General features: G+C 32.9%; 1 protein-coding gene across 1 annotated transcript in view; it reads left to right on the forward strand.

Annotated features, from left to right (window-relative positions):
* The window catches only part of LOC108694407 (filamin-A), a 51,000-nt gene that overhangs the window by 27,333 nt on the left and 9,785 nt on the right, over positions 1 to 13,882 (forward strand). The window contains exons 15-19 of the mRNA XM_018203851.1: positions 10,938 to 11,084; positions 11,177 to 11,404; positions 11,814 to 12,128; positions 12,346 to 12,564; positions 12,669 to 12,989. Coding sequence (XP_018059340.1) covers positions 10,938 to 11,084; positions 11,177 to 11,404; positions 11,814 to 12,128; positions 12,346 to 12,564; positions 12,669 to 12,989 — 1,230 coding nt within the window. The remainder of the gene's footprint in view (positions 1 to 10,937; positions 11,085 to 11,176; positions 11,405 to 11,813; positions 12,129 to 12,345; positions 12,565 to 12,668; positions 12,990 to 13,882) is intronic.

Consider the following 13,882-nt stretch of genomic DNA (forward strand, 5'->3'; position numbering starts at 1 on the left):
GGATTTCGATAAGTCAGTGTGTTTATTGAAAAATCAATGTATTTGCAAAACTCGACTCTAAAAAGAAATTATAAACAATATTATAAATATTTAATTAGTCAAATGACACTGAAAGGAAAGCACCTACATTAAAAAAAGGATTTTTAATAAATATTTGTTTGAGTTCTAATAAAATATTTACTCTAAATGTAAAAACATATATTTATTTGATACAAAAACCAATAATAATTTGATTTAATTATCATTTTTTATTGAGTAAATATTTATTTATTTACTGTAAGTAAATTGGTATATTATTCAAAGAAATATGTATTAAGATTCAATAAATTTCTTTTTCGGTGCATTTGTGACTATAATTACACGGTAAAATAATTATAGTTAAGACTTTCATTTTTATAGCTATTAAATACTATAAAAATGGAATACAGTTATATAATTATAACAGTAATAACTATAAAAATAGAACTCTTGATCATAATTATTTTATCAAGCAGTTATAGTCATAAATATCAAACAAATTTTTTCTTAATACACTGATTTAAATCGGTTATTAAAATCTTCGTGTACTTGCGAGACGTTGGATTCTCGAATTTTTCTTCTCGAAGCATTTAATTAACATTGCTGGTTGAGACATCGTATGTATTTATCGCTACATGCAGACAGAGCTATAACACGATTAGAATCATCGGAGAACTGCACCTGTAGTCGCTCATCTGTGACACGGCTGTTAAGGGATATTTGTATAACATATGATATATGCTTGTTCGCAGCGAAGGATTTAATCTTCGAGGAATACGTGTATCTTATTTTTCATGATTAACGTACCAAACTCATTATAAATCTCGTAATCAAGTCTTTCATCATTCCTTATTAAACGCGATTATTTCGAAAAACGCTATTTAAACTCTTTCTTCTTGTTCGAATCTGTTTTTAATTAATCCGGATAATTAATTGATTCTAATTTTTGAGATGGCAGAATGAGCTAATCGTAAATGAGATAATTAATATTCGTGTACGTAATTTATGCACGAATCTTAATTGATCTACTCGCGTTAAAATCTTCAAAAGTTGAAATCACGACCTTGAAACTTTCGATAGAGCACATCAGACTGGGAAATTTTCGAGCAATTTCGGAGTTACGAGCCACTTGCTGAACAACGCACCCGTTATGTTGGGGAATGCAGCGATTCATCATGCACGGTCGCTTCGACATAACTTCTTTATCGCCAAGAACAGTGACGCGTGATATCTTGACGATTCAGCTAAATAAAAATAAAAATAAAGGACACCGATACGTGAATGGCGTAATCGGAATCCCGATCAACGTAGCGCGACGTGGAAAGCAGGTCGACTTTAACCTGATATAATCACAGAAGGAACGATTTTTATTGAAATATTTTAAAATTTCGTTATAGATATTGATTTGAAAATAATTTTGTTGAATAATTTAATCATCAACATAATTACGTAGCATGCTCAAACTGCTAAAGCTTTTTACTCAGCAGCATTGCTCATCAAGTAATTATTTTTTGATAGTTTAACAAAATTATTTTCAAATCTATACCTAGTTAAATATTTAAATATATTTTAACAAAACGTTCCTTTCCGTATAATAAAACGTCGTCTGAAGTGCGGAATTTTTGCACGACAAAATCCTTGACAAAAACAGTATGTGGAACATCTATTAATTTCCGCGTCATATCGCGATGATTGGATTATTGTTCTTGCAATTCCTATCCATGGTAACTTCATTGGCTGTTCCACGAACGGAATAACAGCTGGCATCTTCGGGAAAATTTCACGATATAATCGGAATAAATGGGCAAATTACATTAATTAAATGCTTATTAATTTAATTCAATTAAGCTCCTCTCTCGTGATTTAATCTGTAATGAGACTCGCAAAAAAAAAATAAACAAGCCTCTAATAGCTCTCGATGGCGACGCGATGCAATTACATGACGCTTCGAAAAGTAGATCGTGATCCTTATGACCGACACGTACCACTTATTAACACGTGGCATTGCGTAAGAGTTGCGTGAAGAATCACTGATGTTGAAGAATTCATATATAATTATAACTCGTCTGTTTTGCACATCATCCTATCCATTCAGAAAAAAACATAAGATTTGTTTTTTATTGTACTTTTTTACTGTACTAAATTGGAATTTTTCTTCTCGCTTTCGTCAAATTTTAAACATATACTATTTCACTTTAAGTATAAAAAGTGCATTAGTGCATTTGATTATAAAAAATATCTATATTGATACCTATGTATGTATGTATATTGAGAGAAACTTAAAAGTACATAAGTTTTATATGTAGAATTAATGTACCTACAAATTGTAAATAGTTGAATAAATTATAATTATTACATCAATAAAACAGTTTATTCAATTATTTACATTAATTCTACATATGAAACTTGTTTCATACATTATAATTATCACCTTCGTGTTACCAGTTGTTACCAGTTGCTGCCGTTGTCTTTCTCTGAACGTGCCCTCGCAAATCGTGTCAGGCTAGTGTCCGATGCACTTACATTTACATAATTAAATCCGGCAAATATAGCGCAAATATAATCAGCCGTTATTTGTCGTTATGCCCTAGTTCGCTACAAAGCGGTCACTGTAGATAAACCCGATTCATCAATAAAAAGTCGGAAACGGCTTTCGTGCTGCGAGCGCATATAAAATTTATATTCCTGCGAGTTTGATCCACAATCCTTTAGCCTCATATAATTCTACCAATAAATTAGACTTTAGATATATCAATAAATACTGGATCTTAAATTATTAAACGTTTCAATAGAGATTCTTTTATTTTCTGGATTTGACACATCGAGTGAAAGTAATGAATTCGTTCTAAAAAAAATGTGCCTTCAAAGTTCCTCAGATAAAATCTCAATGGAATTCTAATCGAGCTAAGACTTTCTTTTCAAGAGATAATCGATACAAACGTTGTTCTATTCTTCTTCAATGAATAAAGATATCTTCAATGAATAGAAGATGATACTTTGACTGTGACTCCTAAAAAGAAAGCAGCCAAATTCCTATAAAATTAATGAGAATATGTTTTCGACTTTATTTATCTTATTGCTATGATTGGACCATCTCTGAGTGTCTATGATTGAACTGGTTCAATTAAGGCAAAAATTTGATTAGTCGTTATTTTAAGTTTTGTTCTCAAAATTGTGACCTTAATTACATATTATAAAAGTCTCTGTGCAAAAAATTTATTTTATGTATGGTATATTTTCAAAATAATATTATTTTATATTAGAAATATATATTTAGTAATATTTTAGTAATATTTTTATAGATCTATATATATATATATATATATTTCCTTAAATTTTTAAATACTTCAACAAAATCATCTCTTTCCATGTATCAGTTAAACCTGCAGCATGCACTGAAAATCAATGCGGCTTTTGAAAGTAGTAGCGAGGGGGAGGAGGGGGCAGCGATTATTATTTTCAAGAGAGAGAGAGACGCCGGATTTTCTATTTAAGTCCGACTTGAGAAGGTATCGAAATACGAAGATCGATATTCTGCGAGATCGTAGCGGGCCGCAGGCCGCAGCTAGCCGGTCGGGCGAGTGAAAAACGGATGGGAGAGCAGTCTCGAATGTACCACACCGTCTCGGAGCCCCGCGGCTAAAACACCCTTCTCTCTCTCCCTAGCCATCAGTTATGATTGCAAATCGACTATAATGATGGAAACGAACGCATACGTGAACTTTCGAATGAATGTTCAATTTCATGTTTTCTAAAAAGCATGCGTTATTAGCGTGGAAATAAGTAACGGATGATTGCACCCGGAGAAAGTGAAGATAATTCGATCGATTGATCGATCGTTGACCTTCCGAGACACGAATTTGAGGCGCGATCAAAAATTTCACAAAAATTATTTAGGACGAAAATCGAACAGACGAGTTTGAAACCGAACATAAATAGATTCTTTTTGCGTCACTTGAAAACCTCCATTATTGATTAATTTTTCATGATAATTACATTCTGAACAATCAGATGTATCCAAAATGATTTTATCTTAGACGAGATAGTAAAGAGTTATAAATGCTTCGATATTTATTTTCAAATAGTAAGGCATACCTTAGTAAACATGAATTAAAAGTAATATAGGCAATTAATTATTATTAGTAACACATAATAAAGTTTTAATTTCACACTCAACGATATAATATTAGGTGGGAAAAAGTTCGTGGCGTTTTTTTAATACCATCTAACGGGAAAAACGCCACGAACTTTTTCCCACACCTAATATAATATATGTATGTAGTTACATTGTTGAGTATGAAATTATAACATTGATGTTATGTTTCTTTTAATTAGTTTACAATAAAAATTATAAAATTCAGAAAGAATCCACGTTGCTATCTTAAGAAATTTTCAAATATTTTAGAAATTTTTGTAAAGTTTTAAACCGGTATTCATTGTTGGTTCTTGTTTTATATACAGTTTTAAAATGTCATAAATCGACCACATATTCATAGTATCTTAATAAAAATCTAATTACTGAAAACAATCTTAAATACAAGAACTGTAATTATAAATATCGATCTTAGATTTCTTCCACATGAATTTATAAACGGCAGTTCCAAGCTTTCTAAAGATGCGGCTGTTGAAACTCCTATAAATTTATAGCTTGACAAGAATGAAGTAAATGGAAAATCATATCTTCGTCATGCAATGTCATAATCCGGCAAGTCAAGTGTAACCGACTCCGATCCCCAAATAGAACATAAAAATAATAATATCATATTTCATCATAATCTTATTTGTCATCTTATAAGTAACCTTATAAGTTTATTTCTAAGTGATGTATGACATGATGACGTTCTATGATATTATGACTTAAGATGCGATCAAGTCTTATTACAAATTAATTACAAATGTTATGAAGTTAAATTTTTTGATTAATCAATCAGAAGAAAGAATTTTTACAAATTGATCAAAGAATGCTTCAAAGCATTTGTAACACATTAATCGTATCCTTAATTGCGACCAGTCATTCACAATCAATTTTTTTTAAAGCTCGTCTTAAGTAATGTCTTAAGATGCTATTGTGATTGTATAACATCTGAAAACTTAGAGACCCAATAACAAAGCCATAATTAATAATTTTGTTAAAACTAGAGTGAGAAAGAAGGATATATAGGAAAGGATGAAAAAATGACGTAAATCATTTTTTTACATTTTTTATAATTTTTAATTTTTGATAATACGAATGGTTTTCTATATTTTATATTTTATTCTATATTTTATATTTTTACATTTTTCAAAGTCAAAGTCATAATTAAGTTATTTACATCACTATAGTTTTCACCCCGTCATCTTCTACTTATCTTACTCATTCTCACTTACTGAAATTGATGAACTGAAAACGACGGATCAATCAAAGTTCGTTATCTTGTGGCCAAACTCTGATACAGGATTTCTAGTCTTAAAAATAAGAACAAAATATAAAAATTGGCTCTGATGATGCGTTCAATAGAGAAAATTAAATCAGTTAGCGCTTAATGATTTTTTATTATGATAATCGCCTTTTAATATGATTTTTGCCTTTAATTCTTTATAGATCTAAATGTAAAAACTAATCATATTAAAAAATCACTAAGCGCTAACCGATTAATTTTCTCTGTTTAACGCAGCTATTATAAGTGTCTTTCAACAACCAAACAGAACAAGTCATAATAACATCAAAATGACAATGAAATAACGTTAAAATGAATCGTAAATGATTGAAAGATAACTTTTAATGATCATTTTACAGTTCTTTTGACATCATTTTTATATGACTTGTTCTTAGGAAATGACTCAATACAACACAGTGATCATTTCATTCTTATTTATTTTATATTGGCGAACAACAAAGAATGTAATGATATATTGTGTTACACCGTGTCATATATGTCTCTTGTTGGAAGGCATATAAAGCCAGAATGGATTAAAAAGGTTAGTATCTTTATGTCATTCGTAAAATCACTTTTATTTATTATAAAAATGATATGTTTAAATGTCACAATCGTAAATTATGCTTTGCCTAATTATAATCAAATATCAGAAATTCATCATGAATTAAGTATTTTTAATTTATTGCTAGAAGCGTTAATCATAGACTGGCTAGTTATAATAAAATGATAACTTTTAATGATCATTTTGGATAATTTTGACATCATTTTCATATCATAATGACTTGTTCTTGGGAAGCGACTCAGAACAACACAGTGATCATCTCATCTTTATTTAATTGTAATGATTAGACTACGGATATTTAAATTTAAAAAGCAAAATACTTAACTGAATATTTTGCATAAAATATATATTTTATATAAATTGCGTATTTACAGATGGCAATCTCAACCTTTTTACTTTACTTTTTAATAACTCTTTAAACAAATGAACAACGACTGCTAAAACTATCCGATGATTAATATTTAGTTAAGCAGGATTGAATAAGTTAACTTTTTTTTTAACTAAGTTAAGTTAAAATTAAGCCTTGAAACTTTAACTTAATTAAAATACATACAAGTTAATCAATAATGAAATTAATTGAATTAAAAATTAAGTTAATAAAAAAAGTAATTAAAAAGTTAAAAGTTAGTTTGGTTCGAACGACAACCAAAAAAAAAAGAAAAAGTTTTACATAATTTTACATAATTTTTCGTATTTTTCCTTTCTTACAGTTTATTTATTTAATTTATTTAATTTAGTTTTTTGTTCACACGTAACGATTATACAATATAAAATTACTAAATTATATACTCATTAGCCTCTTACATTGTACCCAAGGATTGACTTCAAAAAAATCAAATTAAAAGTTAATAATTATAAAATATAACTAAATCAAGTTAAAAAGTTAAGAATCTAAAATCCTAACTAAGTTAAGTTAAAATTAATTTTTTAACTTTTTAACGTAACTTTTATCTTTTTAACTTAGCACTACCCAAGCCATAGCAGTTTAAGTATTTCGCATAAATATTCGCAGTCTAATAATGATGCACTGCGTCACACCGTGTCATGTGTGTCTCTACTGTCTCTTGTAAGAAGATACCCCATTTTATTTGACTCCTGCACGTCACGTACGGCCCTGGGCCCGGGCCCCGAGCGGCGGTGGTCCGCGGCACGAGCATACACGCTCGTCCCATCGTTCGGCTCGGTCGAGTCCGCCGCATTGCGTCGGATCGCGTGATCCACGTTCGCTCTCCGACATATCTACTCCAACGTTCTTTTCGTTTCATTTCGTTTCGTTTTATTTCGTGGCCGCCGTGGGTGTTTTCCTCGAGTGTCGTTCTCGCTTATCTGGGTCCACTCGTTTGGGCCCGAAGAAGAGAGAGAGAGATGGAGAGAGATCTCTTCGCGTGTGTGTGATGCGGGAAGCCGCGACGTCGCGATCGTCGTCTCGCACTGCGTGGCCTCGAGACGGAGGGACACTCATCTCGTCGTCTCACGTTCTCCTCTTCGAAGGAAGTGTTGTCCACGCCAGCAAAACATCGCCGTCGTCGTCATCATCATCATCATCGTCGTCGTTGTTTCTCCTTCAGTCGTATGCCCGATCGCGAGATCAACCCGGATCCGCCCGTTCATTCCTCTTTCTTCCCCTTTCTCTCCTTTTTTATATTCTAGGTTCTTCAAGCGTCTTTCCAGGTTTTCTCCCGTGCCGCGTACCGCCAAGGTAAATTGGCGAATTCCGTCATCCGTGCGCTTTCGCTCCTGCGAAAAATTCCTGCGGACAATGAAGAAACGTCACGATCCGGGGCCCTGTTTTTCCGCATCTCCCTGAGACGTGCGCGAGAGAGTTGCAGCTCCCCCCGAACTCCGAAGTCGTACCGGTTCTCGTTCTCGTGATCCCCGCGTTCCCCGCTGCCGTGTGTTCATCTTGCATCTTTATATTCTTTATTCGCGAGTGAACTGATTATTTACATGCGATCGGAAATTTGCAATGCTCGAGCGTGTCGATTTATGTCTCCTTATTAAGAAAGCATTCATATTTATCTCGTTTGAAGTGTAAATATTTTTGGAGGTTTCAAGCAACGTGAGTAGACTTACGATTTATGTTCATTTCGACCGATGTATGTAGATTAACTTTAGCTGGATTTTTCTGACAGCACCGTCGATCAGCGCGTAGCAGGAAGGAAACCTGGGGGAACACCTGATCGTCGCGAGTCACTTCCGGGGAAATCTGGAATTCAATTCGAGATGGCCGACCGGCGGCCTATATCGAAGTACTGTTATTATAATCGACGAATCCATATAACGGTGCGCCGCGACAGGGCGACAGAACTGTTGTTTACGCGCGAAAATTAGCGTGGGAAGTGACACCCGTGATGTACTTAAAAATTGTACCCGATTGCTTCTTTAACTCGCTGAATTGTTGACGCGAGGTAACTGTTCGTGTTGTTTGCACTTTTTTCACATTTAAAATCTTTGCTTTCTCTTCAATGCCTGAATATACAGGATGTCCCAAAATTTATCACTTGAAATATTACAGCAAGAAAGTTTTCGAAAAATTAAGTGAAAAAATTATCTTTTATTTTTATTTCAAGCAGTTTCTGAGGTATGTAAGGATGAGAACACAGAGTTTTGCATAACGCATAATATGCATAAGAAAATGAATCAATCAAAGTCCTTCATTTTCTTCTTTTTCATAGAATAAAAGATTCTGATTGGTTGACTTTTTTATGCAAAGGTCTGTTTTCCGACTTTAAGAGTTTAAATATGATCAGTTACTATTTTAAATGGTTACTTGTGAGTAAATTAGTAAACGAGCACTTATCAGCTCACTAAACTATCGCACGCGATTCATGTGACCATTTAAACGTAAGATCTTTTCAGCTAGGAAAAAATCCATGCAGCACAGAAAGTTTGCAGCAATATCGCTGCGAAAGCTCTGCATTATTGCTGTAACATGCAATGTTACAGCAGTGTTGCTGCAATTTTGTGCTGTAGGGGAATTAAATGCAATATTAGACGCAGAAGCACTGTACAGCACTGTGTACAGCTGTTTAAACAATGCTGCCAAATTTTGACGGCACATTGAAATTGTTTATCTCTTTCAAATAAGTTGGTAGCCATTATTTGACACTCAAGTCTCAATTTAGCTTTTTGTCTGTTGTACATTTGTGTCGTATTGTGTCGTTGGAAAGCATCGACTGTATTAAACACTACTCACTTGGAAAGCATCCATTATCTGTGACTATTTAAACTCTTGTTATCTAAAAGTTATTATTTAAAATGAAAATTTATAGATAACTTTTTTACTTAATTTTTCCAGAACTATCTTGTGTAGTATTTTGAGTCGCGAATTTTGGGAGACTCCGTATATTTATTTCGTTTTAGATGCAAATATTTTGGAATTTTTGGGGATGTCAAGCAACGCAAACAAATTTACGATTTATGCTCATTTCCATTAACGTGTATTAATTTTAATTCGCTCTTTCTCTTTAAAAATTGGAATAATATAAAGAATAAGTTGATTAATTTACTTTGATGGAAACAGTCATTAATTGGCTAACAGATCGAAACCCATCTCGCGGAGAATATTCCGAAATCCGCCTTGCCTCCAGAAAAACCTGTTCTTTGCAAGCTGGAAGCTAAAATGGAACTTTTCGCACCGTATTTATTCTTCCTCTTTTTCCTCTCCGGCGTCTAATTACGTTATTTATTTTATTTTGAGAGCAGAAAGTATTATATAGTGCGGCGACAAAGTACAAACTTTAAGTTTGTTATTTATAATTAAACTGTTTATTTTCCCTCTTTTTTTCTTCGATATTTAATTATACAGATACCTCACTTCAAGTGCGGGAAGCGTGAAACCTGGCGACAGCTGCAAAGAACGTTATGTAATATTCCGGAATAATTATTTGGCGGAAAATTTAAAATTGTGACATTTTAAGATTTTTCATTCTATGGGCCGATTGTTTCCACCTTCGGATAAACTATGCAGTCATTTAATTTAATGAACAAAAAAGAACGAGAGAATGAGTAAGCTGAAATTTATTTAAAGGTGAAATTTATCTAAAGGTGAAACAATCCAATCTATAACTTCTAAAGAAAACTTATGAAATTTGAAATTTTTATTTGTAAAATTTATTCTTCATAAATCTTTATTCTTCAGAAATCTTCATAAAAGATTCCGCATATTTATGAAGAAATCAATTCTGTCAAATTAAATATTTAATGTGATTGCTTTTCAAAATGATGATTAAAAGTCTCAATGATCTGAAAAAAGTTCAATTTTTACGGTTGCGAAATTCTAAGTTGCTCGAAACTGTGTATTTTAAAAAATGATGTTTTCTTTCTACGTAAGAAACTATTTTTTTCTACTAATTTTTTTCATACTTTTTTTAGATTTTTCTTGCAACCTTCCATCCTTTTTTTCGGACCTTCCTAATCTTCTAATAAAGCAAATCTAAAAGAGCCTAATCTAAAAGAGATAGACTAATAGTTTCTCAATATTATTGCATTCATCAATTAATAATCGTAAAAATTGATATAAAAAATTAGTCAATTTGACAGGAACTGATAAATTCTTGAGAAGTATGAGGTCAACAAATTTAAAATGATAAACACAAATGCTTAAAAATATGATATTTTGAGAATTTTTATGCAAATAAAAATTGATTTGTTTATTTCTACCAATGTAGATTAACTTTAATTTCGATTTAATTTAATTTTTATTTTTTTTCTAAGTAATCTTTAGAAGTTTTTAAAGAAAATAAAAAGTAAGTTAAATTAAAAATAATTTTCATTGGTAAAAATAAATATAAGAAAAATTATATTTATCGGTTGATCTGCAGCAAAATTACTATGTGCAGATTCTTTTGAATACTAATAAGATAGACGTTTGTGAAATGTTTTTTATATCAAACTATTTTACTGATCCTAATTGTTAATTGCTAATTGTTAATTGTCAGGATCACCTTGGCGAGTCGGCATTATGCCTGCACCGAAGATGTCAGTTATCGGTGATTCCATCAGGTTGGTTCCTGCTGGCAGTCCCGCCCTCTTCGAATTGTCTGCATTAGGCTTTAGCAGCAACGAGATCGATGTTCAAATTATAAGTGAGTCTACTTATTAATTAATGAATCAGTCTATTAATTATTTCGAAACAACAATACACAAGGATGTGTCTGACATATCGGATAAATTACAGCACCTTCGAAGAGGCACATTCCTGCGAGAATTGACGAGGAGCCCGGACGATCCGGCGAGTTCCGCGTCGAGTTCACGCCGACCGAAGTGGGCAGCCACCTCGTGGAAGTCAGCATCGCGGGACAGAAGCTACCGGCAGGACCCCTCGTCGCCAAGGTGTACAACAGCAGTTTAATCCAAGTTACTGACGTACCTAGCGCCGTAGTTGGACATGCCTGTCAATTTAGAGGTAAGACCAGTAATCAGTTATACTTTCCTTTGTCCTGACGACAATTTTTTCTTAGAATTTTTCATATAATTTTTCAGAATTTTTATATAAATTTTAGAATTTTTTAGAATTCTTGCATGATTTTAGAAAATTTTTCAGATTTTTTATACAAATTAGAATATTTTCTAGAAATTCTAAGAAAATCTACATTTTTTTTCTAGAATTTTTATATGCGTAAATTTTCATTTATATGTGCGTTTCTATTTTACAAAATCTAAAAGAAGAAATTTAAAGTATTTTTCAAAAATTTTCATAAATTTAAAATATGATACATACAAATTTTTTAAAAAGTATTATGAGATATTCTAAGAATTTTTTTTTATCAGGATTACATCTATGAATGTGTTTTAAATTTGTAATATGTACACAGTGGATGCCAGCGCTGCTGGAGAAGGTCAATTAGAGATTTCCATAAATGAGGGAGAGGTACCCAATCATGTCCAAGTAGTAGGCGGTGGCCGTTGTCTCGTGTCCTTCACTCCCGAGGTCGCCAAGCCACATTATATCGACATTAAGTTCAATGGAGAAGCAGTACGTGGATGTCCCTTCATCTGTAACGTGTCAGACACGAGTAGAGTCACATTAAGTTTGAATCATTTAGAACTGATTCCGGTCGAGCAGCCTGCTAGCTTCCACATGGGAGTCGACGGAAGCGGCAGCGCAGAACTAGCGGTTTATGTAAGGGGTAAGTTGCGCATCAAGTATTTATTACTGTGAATACAATGGGAATTTAAAAAATATAATTTCTTTAATTATCTTTAATATTCTCTTAATGTAATATATTTTAAGATTGTTAAGAAGACCTCAATAACATATTTATACATTTATAATAATGCCATGTAATCAGATAATTATCTAACTTGCTGAATAATTATGGATTTTTTAAACAATTATCCTTACAGGACCAAACAGTGAATTGCCAGTTAAAGTTACTGGTAATGTAAGCAGCGGTTTCACCGCGGAATTTATACCGAAGGAAGTGGGAGTACATTCAATTAGCGTGGAATACAATGGCTATCCCGTGAATGGCACGCCGTTTTTGGCTAAAGCATTCAACGCAGATAAAGTGCTAATCGGGCCTGTAGCTAGAGGCAGTGTCGGGCAACCAACTCATTTTACAGGTATGTAGTAGCGTCAAGAAATAAGAATTAAATAAGTGTTTAATTCTCAAGATACAATAAATATTTTTAATACTTGAGTTTGACATAATACGTTTTGTCGACAGTCGATGCAAGTCAAGCTGGTGAAGGAAATCTGGAAATCACGATATCGGCTCGTGGCCAAAACATACCGACGCAAGTAACACCTCAAGGAAATGCACGATTTTCTGTTAGCTTCGTTCCGTTCGAGGCATGTGAGCACGTTATCAACATTGCCTTTAACAAGAAAACCGTGCCTGGCTGTCCCATAGTGACAAGGGTGGGCGGCGATAGTCATGTAACTGTAAGTGGGCAGGCATTAAGCAGCGCTGGATTGGGACGGCAAAGCTATCTGACCGTCAGTAACGTTGCCGGTAGCTTGGAAGATTTAGAAGTTAACGTTGAAGGTAATTATTGCTGCATGAAATTTATTCTATAATGCGCACGAGTCACAAATTTTCTTTTTTAGCACGTATGTTTGCTTTATTTGAGAGATTGTAAATTATATTTTTTAACAGTATTCCGTACAAATAAGGTTTTCCTGAAATGTTCGATGCTTTCTCACAAAATTTTATATTTGTGTTAAGAAACATTATATACACTTGTGACACATGTATGTAAATGCATAAAACTTACACGCAGATGCACACACACAAACACACACATATATATATATATATATATATATGTATATGTCACCATAAAAGTGCACAAAAGCATCCATGTATTAATTTACCTTGTATTTAATGTCAAAGGGATTTCCTGTTTTGTTTTTAATGTCACGAATGTCGATGTAATTGTCGTGGAGACTTGTACAGAATTGTTTATCAGTGTCTCGTTAATCTCTAGCTTGAGAGCAATTCTCTCTCTCTGTTGCAGGTCGGCCAGCTTTCAGACTACGACATTACTAGACTTGTCAGAAAAACTAATCTCCCTTTTATTTTAATTTTGGATTAATGCACACGGTGATGGGTGTTCCTAACTCAATTCGCAAAAATCTTGCAAGGGTAGTTTAATTACCGCACTTTCCTCTACTTACACATTTCTCTTGTACTTGTTGGTTACCACTTGAGAATATTACGAGCGCTTAATTTGGGTTTTATTATTTTAATTCTACTGATTGTGGGAGAACTATGAAACTCTTGTTTAATCTTTCATAATCACTTCTCTTGTGTGCTCGCGAGGTGTATTTGGCTTATGTCAAAGCCATATTTATGGTGCTATATATTTACTTTAAGTTATGCATATATAATCGTTAAACGTTGCAATGCAAAAATACATATTTCTATAAATTAAGATT

The sequence above is a fragment of the Atta colombica genome, unplaced genomic scaffold (genome assembly GCF_001594045.1).
Source record: "Atta colombica isolate Treedump-2 unplaced genomic scaffold, Acol1.0 scaffold12, whole genome shotgun sequence".
In the NCBI taxonomy this organism is placed as follows: domain Eukaryota; kingdom Metazoa; phylum Arthropoda; class Insecta; order Hymenoptera; family Formicidae; genus Atta; species Atta colombica.